The 24607-nt window shown below is 39.5% G+C and overlaps 1 protein-coding gene across 1 annotated transcript in view; it reads left to right on the forward strand.

Moving 5' to 3' along the window:
* The window catches only part of col11a1b (collagen, type XI, alpha 1b), a 117076-nt gene that overhangs the window by 22917 nt on the left and 69552 nt on the right, over window positions 1–24607 (forward strand). The window contains exons 5-7 of the mRNA XM_077225351.1: window positions 19005–19130; window positions 23015–23113; window positions 23967–24044. Of these exons, the coding sequence (XP_077081466.1) occupies window positions 19005–19130; window positions 23015–23113; window positions 23967–24044 (303 nt within the window). The remainder of the gene's footprint in view (window positions 1–19004; window positions 19131–23014; window positions 23114–23966; window positions 24045–24607) is intronic.

A 24607-nucleotide genomic window follows, 5' to 3' on the forward strand; every position in this document is an offset into this window, starting at 1 on the left:
CTGAAGTTCGAAACTGGCTAGTTCTGTTCACATAAGCACGCAGGGCACGCATGGGGCACAAGCGTACTTCTGAGACTCTGGAACACTGACCTCATCCGGGCAAAATGCTGGAATTGCAACCACCTGGGCTCTGATGAATATACGCAGTAGATAATAGCCCCATAATAGCATAGCACCTCAGTAAACAACAAACACATAGCCGTAGCTACAACTGTGAGTAGACGAGTTAGCACAGAATAGCCAGTTGTACTGAAGGAAAAGGGGCAACATAACAGCATAGCACATGTACGTAACAGCATCGGTCGCTGTAGCGCATCCATGCATGTACATAACGCAGCATAAGTCGCCGTAGCGACAGAACTGCGTAGAGACAGAAACTGAGATGTACAGTTCGATCAGGATGGCTAGCTGCACGGAAACGGGGCAGCATTACAGCATAACACATGGTAAATTGCACATCCGTGTACGTACATACATTCAGAAACTGTGAGTATGCACAGTAGATTAAGATAGCTAGTTTTGCACTGAAAGAAACAGAGCAACAAAATAGCAACACACGTCCTTATACGTACATAAGTGCAGTGTAGTCGCTGTAGCGACAAACTGAATATGCAGTTAGATAGGATAGCTGGTTGTTGCACTGAATGATAGAGGGCAACATAACAGCATAACACATCAGTGTGCACATTTTAAACATCTGTGTGTATAATGCAGCTCAAGTTGCTGAAGCGACCGAAACTGCATGAATATGCGTACACAATGGTCCATTACATTGAAGGGCAGCATAACGCTTCAATATCTACACAGATGCAATGCAAGTCGCCGTAGCGACGACTGAGACTATGCACAAGCATAGTTACATTTTTGTGTACAAAAAACACAGCGTCAGAGGCATAGCGACATCGACTGTGAATACGTAGTTAATCGGAATAGCCGGCTGCACTGAGGATACAGGGCAACATATAACGGCATAAATCATAGACACATATCAATGTACATAACACAGCGTCTGTGGCATCGCGCAACAACTGTGACTACACAGTAAAAGAGTAGCCAGTTGACCTGAAGGATACAGGGCAATATATAGCGGCGTAATAGTTACACATATCAGTGCGTTGTGTGTACACAGCGTCAGTTGCATCGTACAACAATTGTGAATACGTAGTGATCAGAATAGCCATTTGCACTGAAGGATAGGGCAAAATATGACGGCATAGATCATAACACATATCAGTGTGTAGTGTGCACAAACACAGCGTTAGTTGCATCGCACGACAACTATGAATACGCACTGCGTAGTAATCAGGATAGCCATTTGCACTGAATGACACAGGGCAATATATAATGGCATAAATCATTACACATAACAGAGTGCGGTGTGCACAAACACAGCGTCCGTTGCATCGCACGACAACTATGAATACGTAGTAATCAGAATAGCCATTTGCACTGAATGACACAGGGCAATATATAAGGCATAAATCATAACACATATCAGTGTGTAGTGTGCACAAACACAGCGTTAGTTGCATCGCACGACAACTATGAATACGCACTGCGTAGTAATCAGGATAGCAATTTGCACTGAATGACACAGGGCAATATATAATGGCATAAAACATTACACATAACAGAGTGCGGTGTGTACGTAACACAGCGTCAGATGCATCGCGCACGAACTGTGAATACGTAGTAATCAGAATAGCCATTTGCACTGAATGACACAGGGCAATATATAAGGCATAAATCATTAAACATATCAGTGTGCAGTGCGTACAGCGTCAGTTGCATCGCACGACAACTGTGAATACGTACTGCGTAGTAACCAGAATAGCCATTCCACTGAAGGATACAGGGCAATATACAACGGCAAATTCATATAGTGTGCAGTGTGTACATAAACACAGTGTCAGTTGCATCGCGCAACAACTGTGAATACGTACTGCGTAGTAACCAGAATAGCCATTGCACTGAAGGATACAGGGCAATATACAACGGCAAATTCATATAGTGTGCAGTGTGTACATAAACACAGTGTCAGTTGCATCGCGCAACAACTGTGAATACGTACTGCGTAGTAACCAGAATAGCCATTGCACTGAAGGATACAGGGCAATATACAACGGCAAATTCATATAGTGTGCAGTGTGTACATAAACACAGTGTCAGTTGCATCGCGCAACAACTGTGAATACGTACTGCGTAGTAACCAGAATAGCCATTGCACTGAAGGACACAGGGCAATATATGGCATAAATCATTACACAACAGTGTGTAGTGAGTACGTAACACAGCGTCAGTTGCATCGCACAACAACTGTGAATACGTACTGCGTAGTAACCAGAATAGCCATTGCACTGAAGGACACAGGGCAATATATGGCATATATCATTACACAACAGTGTGTAGTGAGTACGTAACGCAGCGTCAGTTGCATCGCACAACAACTGTGAATACGTACTGCGTAGTAACCAGAATAGCCATTGCACTGAAGGACACAGGGCAATATATAGCATAAATCATTTCACACAACAGTGTGTAGTGAGTACGTAACACAGCGTCAGTTGCATCGCACAACAACTGTGAATACGTACTGCGTAGTAACCAGAATAGCCATTGCACTGAAGGACACAGGGCAATATATGGCATAAATCATTACACAACAGTGTGTAGTGAGTACGTAACGCAGCGTCAGTTACATCGCGCAACAACTGTGAATACATACGGTGTAGTAATCAGAATAGCCATTGCACTGAAGGACACAGGGCAATATATAATGGCATAAATCCTTACACATAACAGTGTGTAGTGAGTACGTAACACAGCGTCGGTTGCATCGCACAACAACTGTGAACACGTACTTGCAGTAATCAGAATAGCCATTGCACTGAAGGACACAGGGCAATATATTATGGCATAAATCCTTACACATAACAGTGTGGTGTGTACGTAACACAGCGTCAGTTGCATCGCGCACCAACTGTGAACACGTACTTGCAGTAGTCAGAATAGCCATTGCACTGAAGGACACAGGGCAATATATAATGGCATAAAACATTACACATAACAGAGTGCGGTGTGTACGTAACACAGCGTCAGATGCATCGCGCACGAACTGTGAATACGTAGTAATCAGAATAGCCATTTGCACTGAATGACACAGGGCAATATATAAGGCATAAATCATTAAACATATCAGTGTGCAGTGCGTACAGCGTCAGTTGCATCGCACGACAACTGTGAATACGTACTGCGTAGTAACCAGAATAGCCATTCCACTGAAGGATACAAGGCAATATACAACGGCAAATTCATATAGTGTGCAGTGTGTACATAAACACAGTGTCAGTTGCATCGCGCAAAAACTGTGAATACGTACTGCGTAGTAACCAGAATAGCCATTGCACCGAAGGATACAGGGCAATATACAACGGCAAATTCATATAGTGTGCAGTGTGTACATAAACACAGTGTCAGTTGCATCGCGCAACAACTGTGAATACGTACTGCGTAGTAACCAGAATAGCCATTGCACTGAAGGACACAGGGCAATATATGGCATAAATCATTACACAACAGTGTGTAGTGAGTACGTAACACAGCGTCAGTTGCATCGCACAACAACTGTGAATACGTACTGCGTAGTAACCAGAATAGCCATTGCACTGAAGGACACAGGGCAATATATGGCATAAATCATTACACAACAGTGTGTAGTGAGTACGTAACGCAGCGTCAGTTGCATCGCACAACAACTGTGAATACGTACTGCGTAGTAACCAGAATAGCCATTGCACTGAAGGACACAGGGCAATATATGGCATAAATCATTTCACACAACAGTGTGTAGTGAGTACGTAACACAGCGTCAGTTGCATCGCACAACAACTGTGAATACGTACTGCGTAGTAACCAGAATAGCCATTGCACTGAAGGACACAGGGCAATATATGGCATAAATCATTACACAACAGTGTGTAGTGAGTACGTAACGCAGCGTCAGTTACATCGCGCAACAACTGTGAATACTTACGGTGTAGTAATCAGAATAGCCATTGCACTGAAGGACACAGGGCAATATATAATGGCATAAATCCTTACACATAACAGTGTTTAGTGAGTACGTAACACAGCGTCGGTTGCATCGCACAACAACTGTGAACACGTACTTGCAGTAATCAGAATAGCCATTGCACTGAAGGACACAGGGCAATATATAATGGCATAAATCCTTACACATAACAGTGTGGTGTGTACGTAACACAGCGTCAGTTGCATCGCGCACCAACTGTGAACACGTACTTGCAGTAGTCAGAATAGCCATTGCACTGAAGGACACAGGGCAATATATAATGGCATAAAACATTACACATAACAGAGTGCGGTGTGTACGTAACACAGCGTCAGATGCATCGCGCACGAACTGTGAATACGTAGTAATCAGAATAGCCATTTGCACTGAATGACACAGGGCAATATATAAGGCATAAATCATTAAACATATCAGTGTGCAGTGCGTACAGCGTCAGTTGCATCGCACGACAACTGTGAATACGTACTGCGTAGTAACCAGAATAGCCATTCCACTGAAGGATACAGGGCAATATACAACGGCAAATTCATATAGTGTGCAGTGTGTACATAAACACAGTGTCAGTTGCATCGCGCAACAACTGTGAATACGTACTGCGTAGTAACCAGAATAGCCATTGCACCGAAGGATACAGGGCAATATACAACGGCAAATTCATATAGTGTGCAGTGTGTACATAAACACAGTGTCAGTTGCATCGCGCAACAACTGTGAATACGTACTGCGTAGTAACCAGAATAGCCATTGCACTGAAGGATACAGGGCAATATACAACGGCAAATTCATATAGTGTGCAGTGTGTACATAAACACAGTGTCAGTTGCATTGCGCAACAACTGTGAATACGTACTGCGTAGTAACCAGAATAGCCATTGCACTGAAGGACACAGGGCAATATATGGCATAAATCATTACACAACAGTGTGTAGTGAGTACGTAACACAGCGTCAGTTGCATCGCACAACAACTGTGAATACGTACTGCGTAGTAACCAGAATAGCCATTGCACTGAAGGACACAGGGCAATATATGGCATAAATCATTACACAACAGTGTGTAGTGAGTACGTAACGCAGCGTCAGTTGCATCGCACAACAACTGTGAATACGTACTGTGTAGTAACCAGAATAGCCATTGCACTGAAGGACACAGGGCAATATATAATGGCATAAATCCTTACACATAACAGTGTTTAGTGAGTACGTAACACAGCGTCGGTTGCATCGCACAACAACTGTGAACACGTACTTGCAGTAATCAGAATAGCCATTGCACTGAAGGACACAGGGCAATATATAATGACATAAATCCTTACACATAACAGTGTGGTGTGTACGTAACACAGCGTCAGTTGCATCGCGCACCAACTGTGAACACGTACTTGCAGTAGTCAGAATAGCCATTGCACTGAAGGACACAGGGCAATATATAATGGCATAAATCCTTACACATAACAGTGTGGTGTGTACGTAACACAGCGTCAGTTGCATTGCGCAACAACTGTGAACACGTACTTGCAGTAAACAGAATAGCCATTGCACTGAAGGACACAGGGCAATATATAGTGGCATAAATCCTTACACATAACAGTGTGGTGTGTACGTAACACAGCGTCAGTTGCATCGCGCAACAACTGTGAATACACACTGCGTAGTAATCAGAATCGCCATACAGGGCAATGAATGCTGCGGCGGGGGCTGGGCGCCAGCCACCGGGAAAGCATTGACTGCTATATGAAATGGTATAGCTCGTCCGCGGCATCATGCACGGGGACATAGATAGCCATCTCCTCGGGTTTCCCCGAGCTTCCGCTCTGCGATGCGTCTCCCGTCTATGAGGCGGGTAATAATGTTGGGGAGAGAAGCTCTTTTGCTGAGAAATGTAATGTACCTTGTTATTGAAACAGAACACAGCGGTTTCAGAAACAACACATTCTCGTCGAACTCTGGGCGGGAACACGCCCTCTTCGCACCGGTCCGACGAACACGTCCCGCGCTCTTTCCTCCCTGACACGCACATCAGGAGCGCTGTTTTTTTTTTTTTTTTTTTTTTAGCGACTTCCTGAACTGACTCTCGCTTCAGCTTTACGGCCCGCGCCGAGGCCACCTTTCCGACGGCAGCTCCTTGGGCGCTGTCCACTCCAGCACCATATCTGCCACCGCCTCAGTGAGAATGACCATAAGCTCCGCATCCAAAGAGGCGAGGGCGCCTTCAGACGGAGACTCGGACTATTGGCGTCGTCATCGTCGTAACCGAACGAGATAATTCCCGTGCTTCCTCAAGAGGGCGGTAAATGGCCTCAAGATTAACTCACGGGCTCTGCCACGTGAGGATGGCGTGGACCTTGGGCCGACGTCAGCGCCTCAACAGAACCCGCGAATGGAGATCTCTGCCGTCTCCCGGTCCGCGGCTCGACGGCGGCAGACTGGGGAGAGGCAGGAGACACTAGGTCGTCGCTACGTGTAACGGCCAGCCTTGCACGAAGGATCTGATGGGAAGCTCCTCACAGGCGGGACATCCCGATCCCTCGAGTGCCGCCTCTGCGTGGTCCCGACCCAGGCACAGCACACAAGTTGTGTGCGTCCGGGGATTCAATGGGTCCACCACACGGGCGACAAAGAGACATAATATAATCCACCGGAACGCGAGAGGGGAATTAAAACTCCTTAATATACTCCGCTCTGAATGCGTACATCAACGGTGAATACAGACTCGAGTGAAGAAAAAAGATTCTGAGGTTTCTGGCGCCCGCCGTCACCTATATTGAGCAGTGTCAGCCAATCAGGTGATGGCGGGACCGCCATTGGCTATTTGCAAGCAAAAGAGTTATTCTATCAGACTTCATGATTCGAGGAAAATGGATTTCCCCATACGTAATGTCGAGAGACCGACTCGATAAGGGAAGTATATCTTGTCACTCTTGGCCAAGAAAGTAGCAAAGCTTAGCCAGCCCTGTGAGATATGGCACAGATTTAGCGATTTCTGGCTAGAAGTCCAGCATGTCATAAGTATTCCAAATTAGTGTTCCTTCAAGGACATGTGTTAGACATTGAGTGGATGGAAAAATCAAGCTGAATAACTGATCAAGAACAGAACATTTAGTTTTCTAATTATGATTGGGTGTTTCGCTTTATTTTTGAGATTTTTAGGACGTGTGATCATCTTTTTGTTGAATTGTTGTCTTTTTGTCACTGAATAACAAATAGATCATTTGAGATCCACCTACATGATCCACCTTTTCACACTGGGTATTTTTAGTGTCTTTTCTGCAGGTTAAGCTGGTTGCACACTGTTTGATTTTGGCCACGATTTGGCCGTCTGAGACAAATTTGGCTAATTCTAAAAGATTCCTCTGAGTCTGAACCTAGGCTGAAATCGAAAGTCTTTGATCACTAGTTTGACATATTCACAGACAGCCGTTTCATGACAATTGCTGGCAGTGTAAGAAGATTTGACTCACAGCCCTGCAGTGTGACTTCTCAAATTGTCTTCGTTTTTTAAGACAAGTCATGATTAAAATTAAAGGGATAGTTCACCCAAAAATTTAAATTCTGTCAGTATTTACTCACCCTCATGTTGTTCCAACCCCGTAAGACCTTCGTTCATCTTCAGAACACGAATTAAGATATTTTTGATGAAATCTGAGAACTGGATCACTCCTCCATACTAGTCCATAGGCTTCTTCAGGGATTGAAACTTGCCGGCCCCAAAAAGTTATTAAAGACATCGTTAAAATAGTCCAAGTGACTACAGTGGCTCAATCTTAAGTTTATCAAACGACGAGAATAATTTTTGTGCGCAAAAAACAAACAAAAATAACGACTTTATTTAAACTATTCATTTCCTTCTCTGTGGGCCTCGAGTGAGTTAAGTAGTATAATAGCCTACGCTTCTGTTGTTGCACGTCACACGCATCACACACATGACCAGGGTCGGCCAACAGTGAGCCTACGTGTGACGTAGCTCTACGCAATCACACTTCGTCAACTGACTAGAGGCCCATAGAGAAGGAAATGAATAGTTGAAATAAAGTTGTTATTTTTGTTTGTTTTTGCGCACAAAAAGTATTCTCGTCGCTTGATAAACTTAAAGGAGTCATAACCTAGTATTACCTTGGATACCCACGCTCTATTATAGTCTTTCAGGCCCTTCTAAAAAAGAAAAGTGTAAAAAAAAATAAACACAGAGCTCCTCTGACCCTTATTTCTGAATGCATTATTGTCTCGCGAGATCTGATGCGATATTTTGGCTGTCGTGGACGGTCATTTTAATAATGCAAATGAGGGGCGCATTGATTGGTGGCAGGAAGGAGTGGGCTTGACACCACAGGTAACTTCAGCATATCATTCCAAAATGACATCATGGCGCAAGTTGTGAATGAACCCGACCTGGCCGCGACCTTAGGAATTCAACCATATATGTTTGAGCCAGACTCTGAACCAGAGCTGGAAACGGAAGATATAGAGTCAATGGAAGGACGTCCACATCAAAATGTCTCTGAATGGTAAAGACAATTATTTTGACTGAGACATACATTAACATCAGTAACGAGCTAAAACGTTTGTTGCTATTTTCTCCCACAAAAGTTTACCTTTTATTTAATGTAGATTACATTAACGGAGATGTAGTCTACTTTTTTTATCAGCTTACAGTGGTTATAGAGATCAACGTTTGCTATCATGTGTTGTTTTTGCCTTGTTCCACGTTGTGGTTTTTTAGACATTCAATATTTTTCATCTACTGACATGTAACTTGATGTTTTTCTTTGTTTATTATTACTTGACTGTTTGTTTTATTTATCTATCCTTATCTAGTATATATATATATATATATATATATATATATATATATATATCCTTATATATTATATATGTGCATGGACTCCTGTACCGTCCCTACTGTAGTGTAAAACAGAGTGGAAAGATGTGGCTAGCATTCGTAGAGTCCATTCCCCGTGTTTACCTCGAAGCTAACGTTACATACAATAGCCGCGTTAGTAGTTAGCTGCTGTTTGTTACACACAGTAGAGTAATAAAAACACAGTCTTACCGTTTCAATTTCAGGCAAGTCCCTGATTGTTGGAATGGCACCTTTTTCCAAACGTAGCTTCGAGGCCAACTTCGCCTGATATTGCCCCAAATTTGTAAAGGATTCCTGTGTAAAATGTTTAGCGCAGACACCTAACGTTGAGCCAGTTGATAGGGTTGTTGGAACAGCGTCATTAAAAATGATTTTCATCCACTGGTCCCTGGTAGTTTGGTCCGTTTTTGGTAGAGAAAACACATTTGAATGTTGATTCTGGCAGTTAACCACAGAGCAACTCACGTGTGCACTACATTTCTGCATTTTTCTTGACTGAATATGAGGGGGAGAGGGGCAGGGCGGGCTTCCTGCAGCATATGTCTACGGTGTCCATATATGGTATATCCTGCCCCGTCTTGCGTCAAGTCGGGGGAGAAATTAAAATCTCGTATTTGAGTGCGCGTGCACGTGGGCTGGTTTACGAACCCTGGGGTAAACAAACGCTTCACTTTTGAATATCGGCTTCCCGGCCAATGTATAATCGTTTGGCAATCATAACATACATTGATTCTCGTGGAAAAGTGAAAATTACAGGTTATGACTCCTTTAAGATTGAGTCACTGTAGTCACTTGGACTATTTTAACGATGTCTTTAATAACTTTTCGGGGCTGTTAAGTTTCAATCCCTGAAGAAGCCTATGGACTAGTATGGAGGAGTGATCCAGCTCTCAGACTTCATCAAAAATATCTTAATTCGTGTTCCGAAGATGAACGAAGGTCTTACGGGGTTGGAACAACATGAGGGTGAGTAAATACTGACAGGATTTTCATTTTTGGGTGAACTATCCCTTTAACGTCAGAGATTTTTTGTAGCCACCATTCAATCCCGCGTGTAATGCAGCAGCTCACATCAACGAATGCGCCATTGTTTGATGATGTAAAACTCCGGACAAGTTTTCTTGTGCGCGTCCGTTTTTAACGCGCCTTGACTGCCGTACAGTCTGACATTAATGACAACTGATATCTTACAGTGTGACATGGCTTACAGTAAGGATCATGTTCGTACATTCTGACAAGCAACAATCATAAAGGACTATTATAAATTGCACAGTGTGCACCCGGTTTTACATTGTTACGCCAGTAGGTTATTACAAATGACTATCTTTATAAGTGAGACAATGAATCATTCATTAAACCAATTTGTTCAAAAACCCTTTCAGGAATTAAATGCCAGCTACCACTGTGTTGCTCAAAAAAGCACCTTTTGGATTTGTTTGGAACTATTTTCATTGAAGTTAATTAGCAATGATGTGTCTTAATTGTAAGTTAGTTAATAATGCATTGTTGTTTATTGTACACTTTTAAAAAATTAGGTCGCTGTTTGACATGCTTGTACAGGTCTTCTCAAAAAATTAGCATATTGTAATAAAGTTCATTATTTTCCATAATGTAATGATAAAAAATAAACTTTCATATATTTTAGATTCATTGCACACCAACTGAAATATTTCAGGTCTTTTATTGTTTTAATACTGATGATTTTGGCATACAGCTCATGAAAAACCCAAATCTCAAAATATTAGCATATTTCATCCGACCAATAAAAGAAGTGTTTTTAATACAAAAAAAAGTCAACCTTCAAATAATTATGTTCAGTTATGCACTCAATACTTGGTCGGGAATCCTTTTGCAGAAATGACTGCTTCAATGCGGCGTGGCATGGAGGCAATCAGCCTGTGGCACTGCTGAGGTGTTATGGAGGCCCAGGATGCTTCGATAGCGGCCTTAAGCTCATCCAGAGTGTTGGGTCTTGCGTCTCTCAACTTTCTCTTCACAATATCCCACAGATTCTCTATGGGGCTCAGGTCAGGAGAGTTGGCAGGCCAATTGAGCACAGTAATACCATGGTTAGTAAACCATTTACCAGTGGTTTTGGCACTGTGAGCAGGTTCCAGGTCGTGCAGAAAATTTTGCTTTCATCCGAAAAAAGTACTTTGGACCACTGAGCAACAGTCCAGTGCTGCTTCTCTGTAGCCCAGGTCAGGCGCTTCTGCCGCTGTTTCTGGTTCAAAAGTGGCTTGACCTGGTGAATGCGGCACCTGTAGCCCATTTCCTGCACACGCCTGTGCACGGTGGCTCTGGATGTTTCTACTCCAGACTCAGTCCACTGCTTCCGCAGGTCCCCCAAGGTCTGGAATCGGTCCTTCTCCACAATCTTCCTCAGGGTCCGGTCACCTCTTCTCGTTGTGCAGTGTTTTTGGCACACTTTTTCCTTCCCACAGACTTCCCACTGAGGTGCCTTGATACAGCACTCTGGGAACAGCCTATTTGTTCAGAAATTTCTTTCTGTGTCTTACCCTCTTGCTTGAGGGTGTCAATGATGGCCTTCTGGACAGCAGTCAGGTCGGCAGTCTTACCCATGATTGCGGTTTTGAGTAATGAAACAGGCTGGGAGTTTTTAAAAGCCTCAGGAATCTTTTACAGGTGTTTAGAGTTAATTAGTTGATTCAGATGATTAGGTTAATAGCTTGTTTAGAGACCCTTTTCATGATATGCTAATTTTTTGAGATAGGAATTTTGGGTTTTCATGAGCTGTATGCCAAAATCATCAGTATTAAAACAATAAAAGACCTGAAATATTTCAGTTGGTGTGCAATGAATCTAAAATATTAAGAAAGTTTAATTTTTATCATTACATTATGGAAAATAATGAACTTTATCACAATATGCAAATTTTTTGAGAAGGACCTGTATATTGTTGCTTCTGATCTTTGAATTCAAGTTACTCATAGATCATTGTTTTCATGATGGATCATTGATGAAGAAGTACTCATGCACGTCTGTAGAGACAATATAACTACTACAAATAAAGATTTGTAGACTACGAAGGATTGTTCAGGAAGTCTTGACAACAGTCATTATTTTTGTAATTCTGTTTTGTAATGCTAGAGGTGCAGAAACGCATTTCAGCAGCAAGTAAATGTCCATCACATTTTTGTGAGAGCTTTTTGTTGTTGTTGGAGATGAGCTAGGTCTGAACTTCATGCTTCAAGCATACTTCATGATGGAGGCGCATCTGTGTTTCTTGCCTTTGCAGATAGCTTAAGCAGGTGTGAACCTGGAACTGTGACTGAAGGGAAAATATGATCATATGCGCTATGACTTGGCCGAGGTTTCACAGCTGTTTAAGAGATATTGGGTCCAGCTTGGTGTTTTGTAACCAAAATTACAAGAGGGGCAACTTCAAACCACATTTGTTGCACTTCTCTATTAGAAGATTCTTTAATCACTTTTTGTGTTCCACTTAAAATAAAAACAGCATACGAGTGTGTAACTGAAGGCAGATCCCTTTCATAACCAGCTAGCTCTATGCTAAGTTAGTAGCTTGCCAAGCATGAAATGAATGAAGTTAATTTCATTTCATAATATTAGCTTGATTGAATTAAATGATTTTTCATCATTAAGAAGAGTTTGCCTCACTTTTGATCGGACCATCTATCTCAAGTTATCCTCTGTTTAATGGTTTAATTGGTATAAGTGGTAGGCCTAAAACTAGACTCATTCATCCTCCTGTCACCAGACCTGTGGAAATACTGGTCCAACTGTTCATTACAAAGGCTATTATTTCCTCAAAGATGTTATTGTATGCGGGTACACATTTAGTATTCTCTCTCTCTCTCTCTCTCTCTCTCTCTCTCTCTCTCTCTCTCTCTCTCTCTCTCTCTCTCTCTCTCTCTCTCTCTCTCTCTCTCTCTCTCTCTCTCACACTCTCTCTCTCTCTCCCCCCCTCTCTCTCTCTCTCTCTCACTCACTCACTCACTCACTCTCTCTCTCTCTCTCTCTCTCTCTCTCTCTCTCTCTCTCTCTCTCTCTCTCTCTCACTCTCTCACTCCCTCTCTCCCTCTCTCTCCCTGACTGGCCCCTGCCTGTATCTTGCTCACTGCTGGGAAACATATTTTACTGTTTAACAGCTCCCAGTCCCAGTAGAGTGATAAGGTAGCATTTGAGGCCTGCTTCAAGGCTCTGCATCGGCTGCTGTTTGGAGGATTGCACTGGAATGGGGTAAGTGAGACGGGGGTGGGGTGTAATAAAGTTTAAACAATCGTTTGATTTTTTTTGTTTTGCCTTAGCACACTAGTGTTATTCAAAGTGTGCATGGAATCTGTCTGCCTGTGTATAAAATTAAGCTTTTTCCCCAGCTCTTGCCACAGATACTGTTTGCATTTCATGAAAATGTGAAATAAGATTTATAAGAGCATTAGGTACTCCAACAAATTTCTGCATTTGACTGTCAGTTGCTGTTTGTGCTCTTTTCAAACAATCTGCATTTTCCATGATATCATTCCAGTCTGTATTTTCCTATTGAGTCTTTCCAACCCTCTGTGCTGTATATCTTGGTTACAGTGTCAGGAGGGATAACTACTGACTCCAGGCCTTAGAAATATGGTGAACTGTCCTTTGTGACTTTCATTAGAACAGTGGATCTCAACCTTTTTGACTGCAAGCCAATCCATCCCCCACGTATTATGTTCTAGGTTGACCTCCTCAATCTGATATGGCATGGGTTTTCTAGCAGGGGCATAAACATAACTTCACAAAAACACTCCTATTATTTCATAGTTCTTCCAAACTTACCTATTAGTTGAATATTAAATGGTTTCAAAATGGTCTACTTTGCATTGTCAATTTGCATTTGACCAGTGTTCACTCCCCTACTCTGTTGTTACTGTGACAAAGAGGTCACATGTCAGGTCATAGTGACTGGCAGGAATGCCTGGAGTTCCTCAGGTTATAATTACAAAGTGCTGAGTGACAGTGGTAATCATACACACTTGGGTAACCTTTGGTCTGATTCAGTCTCAGTGCACACAAAATGAACCAAACTTTATTCTCTGGGCTTGACCTCTGACATTTAAAGCACACAGTCCTCACCTCAAACAGCAGAATAGGGCATTAACACCTCATCGGGTAAGGGTGATGATAAGACTAGGTGGATCCCATGTGTTAAACTCATTTTATAGAGTTACTCCGTTAAGTTGTGTAATGCTGTTAGTGGAAATCACTTGGAAGCCTTTTTCTTTTAACACACTTTTTGGAGATTGGAAACCCAGTAACCCAGTGGTGCTCAAACCTTTTCGGTCATTCCCCACTTTGGACAAGGGGGAATTTTCAAGCCCCACCTGCCCCCATCGCCCCAACGCTAATGAAATACGCAACAAGCTTAAAATGTTCCAATTTATTGAGGTAAGTAGTATCAGTATAGTAACAAGTTGTATCTAAATACAAACTAACTATCTACATCAAATAACTGCAAGTTCAAAAATAAAGAAAATAAAAGTGCAGCTATGTCATAACTTGCATGAAATACAAAAATAGAGAAAATAAAAGTGCAGTTGTGTCAAAAATTGTATCAGGTTCAAAAATAGAAAATAAATAAAAGTGCCACTCGTCATAGCATCAGCACCCCCTGGTTGGGGGCTGTGGACTAATATAATATTGTACTTAAAAAAATATATATAATGTTTCTATATATATTACACATTTTAAAATAGACATAACATACTGTGTTTGATATGGAATTAAAATGATGGGCAGTGTATAAGATATAAAATAATGATTAACTATTTTAATATTCCTTTGTTCCGATCAGTGCATGTGAGCGGAGAGAGACTGCATTTCTGAATATTCCGCTATATATATATATATATATTACATTTTTATTTATTTTATTTTTTTTGCCTTTTTTGACCTATAGTAGCCTTTTTAGTGATTTCTCCAGTCATTTTGTTCGGATAAACCAAGACCTGGCCTGTATTATTTTTTTGATACTCCTGTTACATTGTAACACTAACTCTGATGCTAATTTCTGAAATAAACCTTAATTAATGAGACCAATTGCAGAGTAATAAAGAAGTTGAATAAATAGTTGCAGATATGTTGATCGGAAATCAGCAGATCAGTGTTGCTGTTGCACCTTTGAGGCAGAGATAGCTTACATTTCACTATACTGCAAACATCAGTAGCTATAAGAGATTAATGCGTTAAATTTGCTGAAATTTAAAGAACATGCCAGGCTTCAGTGTTAGTGCTGGTCATTAGGTTGAAGTGATCTGAATTCTCTTATATATAAGTGCTTCAGTGCCTGTGCCACTCTTGAGAATATTATTATTAACACAGCAGGATAGAAGAATGCCATAGGTTGCAGTCATAATTACAGGAAGATTACGAGAAGCAGGTGAAGCTTTTAAGAATGGATTAGTTGATGCCGTAGTTTTATATTCTTTATTTTGTCTGTTTACATTAACACTTTGTTAGATGGCCATTTTGATTAAGAAGTGTGTTTGACCCCCTGTGTATGACACCTGTTTGTCAGTCAGCGATCAGTACTGCTGCAGAAAGACTGAAATCGTTATACCTTTTTTTTTACATCTTAGACTTGTTACCAACTTATCTCTAGTCTGGATTGTATTTGATTTGGGTTTAATTTTCTTCATACTCTAAGCCTGAACAGACTTAACAGAGCTTGTAACTAATACATTTACAGATTTTGTGAAGACTAGTGACGCACAAATCAAACCAGAACAAGTAGCTGGTGAGGATTTTGATACTGATCTGTTGTTAGGTTTTGGCTTCATGTTCAATGTTCAATATCCAGAATCTGAAATTAGTTCACTCTACTGTACAAGGAGTTTTTCTCTCTGAAAAGAATGTGTCTGTTATGAAATAATGCAGTACTCTGCAGTGATTGTAAGACAGATCAATCCCAATGGATACTGAAGTATTCAAAGTAGATTTATATCTCCCTGTTTCCGCCAATGTTTAGTCCAAAGCCATGCTAGTATATATTATCTGGGTTCTCAGTAGTGAGGAAGAAGATGTGCCAGATGCTTAGAAAAACAACTCCCATCCAATGATGGAGAGTCACTGGATGGAATAAGCTGAAAAAGGAGATGTGTTTGACTAGAGATTGATGTCAGTGGGCCAGCACATTTTTGAATTCATCTTGAACTAGATTAGGTGTGTGAATGGTTTGTCTGACTATGTTTGAATGGGGTCACTGAATATCAATGTGTCGGCCGAACCTCTTGCTGTTCAGAGTTTTAATTGTCATGCACTTTTTTTAAGGAGACACCTGTTTTTTTTTAGGATTCTTTTATCCAATCTAGTTTTCATAGTATTTTGAATTAGCTTTCATAAAATATTTTTAATTTTCGTTTGATAATTAAATTTTAGTTTAACTTTCAGTCATTTTATTTTGTGCTTTTGTCATTTGTATTAGTTTTATATATATAATATTTTATATTACAAATATTACATATTTTTATATATATATATATATATATATATATATATATATATATATATATATATATATATATAATATTTGTAATTTTGTTTATTAAGATACTAAATATGTCTAACAGAATAATTTATCACATTTACAGAATTTAATAATACTACTGTTTCAATCTAAAGAATCTTCTAAAGAATGCCTTGAGACAGAAATCAAATGATACATTTAAATTGCAGTTATTCATTCTATTGACAGTGCTAATTTTAACAGAAAGAAATAGGCTAATAATAGTAAACTTCTACTGTCTACTTTAGGATAGATGGATGGATGGGTAAAAAATGATACACTTTTAACTTACAAAGTGAAAGTGTTCCAGATAATATTTGAAAAGATTGGTTCAGTACAATAACAATGCAAACATAATTTAGTTAATATTGGAAGCAACATGTTTGTATAGCATTCTTTTATTAATTTTCTTGCACAGCATAAATGGATATTTAGCCATGAAAATATGCTGCTGTCTTTATATTTTAGGAATGAGGTCAATCATGATATTTGAGAGTTTTTGGTATAAAAAGGTTGAAAACCCCGGCTTTAAATAAGAGAAGACATTGCCAGGCCTTAACAAAATTTGCACACTTATGCTTTTTCTGTGCTGATTTTAGGAGAATATCTGTGGAACTCTGCTGAATGGTTTTAAACATGCTAAAATGTGTCAAACCGAGATGAGAAAACTATAGTTATTGGTAGCTGAAAGCATAATAAAATTAGACAAAATATTTAATCAATAAACATCAAATTCAATGGAGAGTGTGTGTGGGCTTAGACATGATTAAAGGGAAGACAAAATACAAATGAACTGCTTAGTTTTTCTGTATGTAGGCCTAAGTGTATTATAGTCTGTGGACCTGATTTTAAATGCGACCTATAGTGTTTTTTTTATTTTTTTATAGTCAAGCAAATTTGACAGCCAGTGATCATCGTGTATTTTCATTGCATGAAAAAGCACATCTTTGACATTTTGCTCTTCTGGAGAAAAGTCATATGAATTTGGAGTGACATAAGGGCGGGTAGATGATGACAGAATTTTTAAATTTAAGCCAAATAACCTGCGTAAAGTTCAACTCAATTGGAATGACCAAATTTAGACATGAGAATATTTGAAATATGGTAAAGCTTTAAAGAAAAACACCTTTTCTTACCTACAATAATCATGCAACTTCATTTTCAAATATAAAGTTGATTTTTAAAATGTGTTTGACTCCTAAACGTGTGTCAGCTGCTTCTAACTGTGAGATGTTTGTTGTACAGAGAGATGTCAGAGCTCTAGCATGTACATGGATTTATTGGTCATGCTTGCAGGAAGCATCCTTTTTGTACCATAAAATGTCTTCCAGCGCCTTAAGCTCCCACAGATGTAGACCCTGTAATTTAATGTCGTCTGCATGTTAGCGTTCTCCTCCCCAGGCCACCCCACTTGAATCGACTTTACATGCCAATCAAATCAAAGAAATCTGCCCTTCTCTGACTTACCTACCTATTTACGATGCATTATGTCTGGCTTTGGCATTTCTGGTCCGAGCGGTCTGTTCTGTGTGTGGGGGTCAGCTGAGGTATTCTGCGGTCTCTACAGAAGTAGTTTACATTCTCAGCAAAGTCAGACAGTTCACGCTTGAAGAATTCCTTGGGTTCAGCTTGTGCACGTAGCTGTTTGGCCTTTGTGTCGAGGTGGGAGAGGGGATATTATTTCTTCCCCCAAATTTTCATGAAAAACAGAAGGCTTCAGATATTTCAGCACATCAGCACGGGCATTGGTTATTTTTCATTTTTCTTGCCATTCCTCAGTCATTAGCGCAGGACCGCTCTGTGAAATGTGACTTATGTTGAAGCACTATAGCCCTTTTTTTGAATGGGACACAGATTAGTGGCCCTTCCGGCGTGTGCTCACACAGAGCTGAACCAAGCGCTTTCGTACTCATTGTTTTTTCAGCTGAGCAGTGCGTTGGCTGCTTCCTGTCTGTGAGCGACTTTTGAGAGGCTAGCTGGGAAAGAAGATCATGGCAGAACGAAGGGCAAATGCTCAATGCCCTGCAGCTACTTTCGATGTTATCACACATATAGGTCTCTGTGGCACACGGCCACATGCTTATTTGATTTAGTACAATATCAAGAGAAGGATTCTCTATGGCAAGCAGCTGTTCTTTTTTTTTCTGTCTGTCCGCCCAATCTGTCTGTCTGTTTAATCGATCTGTCTGTCTGTTTATCTATCTATCTATCTATCTATCTATCTATCTATCTATCTATCTATCTATCTATCTATCTATCTATCTATCTATCTATCTATCTATCTATCTATCTATCTGTCTGTCTGTCTGTCTGTCTGTCTGTCTGTCTGTCTGTCTGTCTGTCTGTCTGTCTGTCTGTCTGTCTGTCTGTCTGTCTGTCTGTCTGTCTGTCGGTCTAATATCGGTATATATTTCTGTCTCACTCAAACAAACACATAGCATTTTCACAAGGTGGAATAAAAATGACATGTCAAATTTATGTATTGATATCCAGAATATTTTTCATAATTGTCTATATGCTATCATTCAGGGGGACATCCAGCAGCTTCTTTTGGTGGCGGACCCTCGTGCAGCCTACGATTACTGTGAACACTACAGCCCTGACTGTGAAACCCCCCATCAGGACACACCACAGGCCCAGGAGCCCGAGGAGGAGGTTAGTGTGTGTGTGGTTTTGTGATGATGTATTGGTGGATTATACACGGTCTACACCCACAGCTTCTGTCTGGGGCTTTCTAAGACCTGGATTCATAAACATGGCCAAAAATCGGAATTATTTATCAGAATTTAGTAGGTATGTGCACACGTAATTGCCTGGATGTTTTTTTTTGTTGTTGTTGTTGTTCTAGTCAATTAGTAAAAAACACTGTTTAAACTTTTCAAATAGTTTTTCTTTGGTGAAATTTTGTTTCATATCCATATTGACATCTGTATATAAAATACTTTCCCAATGAATCTCTCCTCTAAATATCACTTAATTGCATTAGCTTTCACTGTGGACACTTGACGTCGAGGGTATGAGAGGTCATAGCTTGTGCTTTCAAGCACAGCCAGGTGTAACAATATGTTTTTATTGCCATATTTGGAGGAATAGTCATACTTGGTAGAATCATGCATCTCATGATGAGAATCTGATTTTATAGTGGAAAGAAAGTGTGAAACACTAAGAGTAAAAGTGTAAAACACATTTATTATTGTTCATTATTTTATATTTTAAATTTAATAAAAACTGTTTTTTAAAATTGGCTTATTTTAAAACTCTTACTGGTGATGTAACAGTTATTACACAAAATGTAAATTCACATACTAATAGTAATATTCCTATTATTATGAGATAGACTACTCAACTAAAAATGTATTTGAAATGTCATTCTAGATTATTTAGTGTGTTATTGTGGTAAAAAATGTTTTATTAGCTGCAGGTCTGTACAAATTGTCCTTATGGAATCTATTGTGATGAATCACAAGTGTGATCTAGAGGAATTAAACTATCCTGCTAATCCCAAATTGAAACAGTGCGGTTTGTCGATATTTTGCTTTTTCAGTGCATTAGTGTTTTCCAATAATATTTCACTGAATAACCAATGAGCTCACGGTGGAAACAACCCCCCCCCACCCCCCCCCCCCCCCCCCCCCCCCCCCCGCCACATAGTCTGAGCCCACTTTTGAGTGGCGTGGAAATATATGTTTCCTTAATGACTCCTGCATGCTTGCTGGGAAAGTCTAGTTTCTCCCTCCACAGCTAGCTCTGGAATACCTGGAAAAGTTATGTCTCTCAGCTGTTAAAGAACTCCTGATTGTAAAATGATGATAAATCACAGTAACTGCTGCTTGGGGTATTGAGAACTACGCCGCAACAGGGGATGGAAAATGTTGCTTCATGTATCGTGGAGAACGCCAGAGCAAAACCAATGGACAAATTAGTGAATTAATACAGAATGGTAAAAACAAATTACATAACTATATAGTCAGCTGTTTAAAAACAGATGAAATACAGTTTTATAATCCATGTTAACTTAAGTGCTATAACTCATCCCAGCATCAGCAATCTAACATCTACATCTAAATTAGGAAGAGCAGAGAACTTTAGACGGGGGTCCGTTCTATTCCCCTCCAAGGAGCTCCCCTGCGCTGTACCAAATGCTTTAAGACACGTGTGGGAAACGGGGACACGTTTTTAATGGCCCAGGATGATATTTATGCCTTTCATCCAGCTCGCTGGCTACAGCCAGGGCAGGCTCCAAGCCTGGCAAGACCCTTTAATGCCATAAACTGACTCGCAGCTGGATATTTCTTCGTTTTAGCTTCTTTTCTGTAGCCCGTGGAAAGCAGCCAGTCCACCAGGCCTCAGTGCTTTTTTTCCCCCTGTTATTTTTATTAGCTCAGCTGATGCATTGTGACTTAATTTCATTCCTCTCTGATGGACAAAGGCACATCACAAAATGCCTGTTAACTTAATCTGTTGTACCTCACCTTATGCTTGTGCACCTTATTACAATCAGAGAGGAAAACAAGCTCACAATTGGAAGCGTGTGTTTATATTGTTTGTTTATAAATGCCATTTAATTATTGGGAAGGACTTAACAATAGCTCTTTGTTGAAATGCTAAACTGACTGCCATTTAAGTACATTAACAACTTTCAAAAAGTTGTGTGTGAAAGTGGCTTGGGAGTGTTACATTTAATAAGTACACTTTATGAGAAGCAGAATTATCCAATAAATTAATTATAAATTGCAATATACCATGTGTGACATACGAATATACTGTACCATGTGCACTGTTTAACTTTACACAACAAAATTAAATGTTAAAAACCAGAACAGGTCTTTTACATGAACACTGCGTTCTTGTCATGTCTAAGAAGTGCTTCCATAAAGATTATAAAATTATACTTCAGACTCTGATTGGATAGTTAAATTCTGGTTGAAATAATTCATTTCAAGTCATTGCTTATTAACTATAAACACGTACCTGTTTTTTATGTGCCAAATTTCTGTTCCTCAGTTATTTTAAACTCCCTGTAATGATGAACTATATCGTCATATTATGTTTTTTGGTAATTATTAAAAATTCTCTTTATTGAATATTGAAAATTTAACTAAAGTTTGCTAAAAACCAGTGGACTGATATGGCGGTGGCTCAAATTTTGAGCTAAGATAAACTATAGCATTAGCAGGCAGGTTGCATAGTCTCATTATCTATCTTTAAGGGTGTGTTCACACTTGTAGTTTGGTTCTCTTGATTCTTTTTGTCCAGACTCCAGATCTAGACTCCAAGATACATTTAGTCCTGGTTTGCTTTGTGTTGACAAGGTCATTTTTAAGACCAAACCTAAAGATACAAAAAATAAAAGGCTTTATGATGTATATATTTTGTGACAGAGCTTACAGAATATCCAAAACTACATTGTATGCTGGGCTAAATGTGCTCGTTGTATTTGTCTACATGATGGTATTTTTTACTAGTTAAGAACTAGTGAAGATCTTGTCAAATGTGTGAAGGAGTCCAAACAGAAGCAGGAATTCCTCTGTCACACTCAAATGGAGATTTTTGCATTTTCTCATATTTGCACTGTTTATCTGTCTCTTTTTTTCTAAGTACATTGTACTGTCAATCATTACTTACATTGAATCATTTTGTTTTATTCATGAAACATGATTTGTATGTGAACTGTTGAATCAAATTCAATTGGATACTGTGTACAAATGGATTTATGCAGAAATTCATACTGCTCTTGTTTCATGTACTCAAAGCATTTAATCTGAGCTTTTTGTACCATATGTGCTTTGGATAAAAAAAGTGCCACGTAAGAAATGTGATATTATTGATTTGATGTTTTAAACAGATGGGAGAGATCAGAGAAATTAAAGTTCTTAAATATACAAAAGATAGAAAGGATTTATGTAGTTCACCAGTCTACCATCATTTCAATTGTTTTAACAAGCGCATTTTATTTTGTGTGATATACCGTTACTATATCATACAATTCATCTTCCCTTTAGTATACAGTGACCCTAAAAAGTATTTCAACACTTAAGCCAAACTTGTGTAATGTATTAACACCATTGCCGTATGAAGCAAATTATATTTAATACACACACACACACACACACACACACACACACACACACACACACACACACACACACACACACACACACACACACACAAACACACACACACACACACACACACACACACACACACACATATATATATATATATATATATATATATATTAAAGAAATATAGAGCACACATTTTTCAAGCAAAACATATTCACAAAAAAAGTGTTACAGGTTGAAAATGACAATTATATACTCAATTATATAAACAATAGATTCACTCCTGAAAATTATGGCTACTGCAAAAAATAAATGCCCCTTGTTTTGAAAATTTGTCTGCGAAGTTTACACATTTTTGGACATCAGGTTTTCATAAAGTGTTCAAATACATTCCAAGGCCTCTAAACTGTATATAGGGACTTGAATCTTAAGATCCAAGTCTTTCTTTCTAACATGCATCCATCTCTCTCTCAGTACAATACTGAATACACGGATTATAATGAGTTCTATGACTACACAGAAGAAGTGACTGCCACTGAAAATCCCACTGACAACGTCCAAACTGAGACCAAGGTAAACACACACACACATCTGTATGGCCCAGGTGAATGTCAATCACCGTGGGATTTTCTTCAGCCCGCCCATTTTCACACTGTGTGGTCTCTGATTTATTACGCTCTACTGTTCTGTTGCCCTCATTCAACTTGCCTTTCTCTCTTCTCAAATCCCATCACTTTCATCCATACTTTCACTCAAATGCACCTGCACGTTAGTTTGTTTGTCGTCATGGTTGTTAATTTGATTCTTTACTCAGTTCAGTGTGTCATTGTGTTCAGGTGTTCACATCTCCATTATCCTCTCACTATTTAAGTTCAGTTCAGTTTGTGTTCATGATCAGGTCTCGTATGTGTAGTTGTTTTAGACGTACCTCATTGGATTATCCTGTTTGATCATTAAAGCCTGTTAACTTTCATCATCGTCTTCTTTGTGTTTAACATCTCCCTCACAACCCGTGACAATAATACTGTCAAAGAGAAAATATAAATGTAGCTGTTTTTTCTTGACACATTAGAAAAGCAGTACAAAACATTATATCCTATATCAATTTCTGATGATAAATGTTGCACTGTGGTGAAAGTAAAAAGCGATTTTTTTTGTTTTGTTTTTTTGTTTTGTTTTTCATTTGTGGGCAGTTTAATTTCTTTCAAAGTGATTTAAACCGTCTATTATGTTGAAGTTTAAAGTTACCAGCCAGCTGTTGAATTTTATTTGCAAATCCAACTTTTACTTGCAGTATTACACTGTTCATATTTCAAATTCATATTTTCAAACAACTAACAATAAGCGTTTTTTTTTAAATAATTTATTAATAAATAAACATATACATGTGAATTGATTGATGTGATCTCTTGTGTGATGTTCATAGCCCAGCACTGCTGACACGGGTGACTACTATGTTGAGCAGGACTATGGCACTGAAGCCCCTTCCGTTCCAGCCAATGAGGTAAAGGTCCTACATTTTATTTTCCATTGTCTATTTTAAGAGGGATTCTATTCAAATATATTTCTTTTGGTGCAGGTGATAAATGAAATCGGATTTGCTGACTTTAGAAAACTATTTTGCACCTTATTTTCTGATAAATTAAAGTAATTGTTATACATCATATTGGTACTAAATGAGATGCCAACTCTACTTGAGGTCATTTATTTTGGTTTGTCTTAACTGACTGGTTGTACATTAGTCAGATTTGTATGGTTACACAATCAAATACAAACCTCCATTTAATAATTATGTTCAACTGAAAGTATTGATTTATGTTATTTCCAAAGTTTGATGTTTGTCACAGTCTGTACTAAGACATCACATGAATGAAGTCTAAATGATGAACATCCAGCTTTAACCAGAACAGTATGTCTTGCATTTAGCGATGGCCAAATGTCTGCTTCAAATGATACACCTACATTGACTGATGCAGCCTAATAAAGCACGCCTGGTGTAGGCTACAATACAAAGGCTGGGATTAACTGGAGACATGTTAATTCCTTTTGTTCAATGCATCAAGGCCC

This window comes from Siphateles boraxobius, unplaced genomic scaffold (genome assembly GCF_051911475.1).
Source record: "Siphateles boraxobius isolate OS27281-9 unplaced genomic scaffold, OSU_SipBor_1 1, whole genome shotgun sequence".
Taxonomy (NCBI): domain Eukaryota; kingdom Metazoa; phylum Chordata; class Actinopteri; order Cypriniformes; family Leuciscidae; genus Siphateles; species Siphateles boraxobius.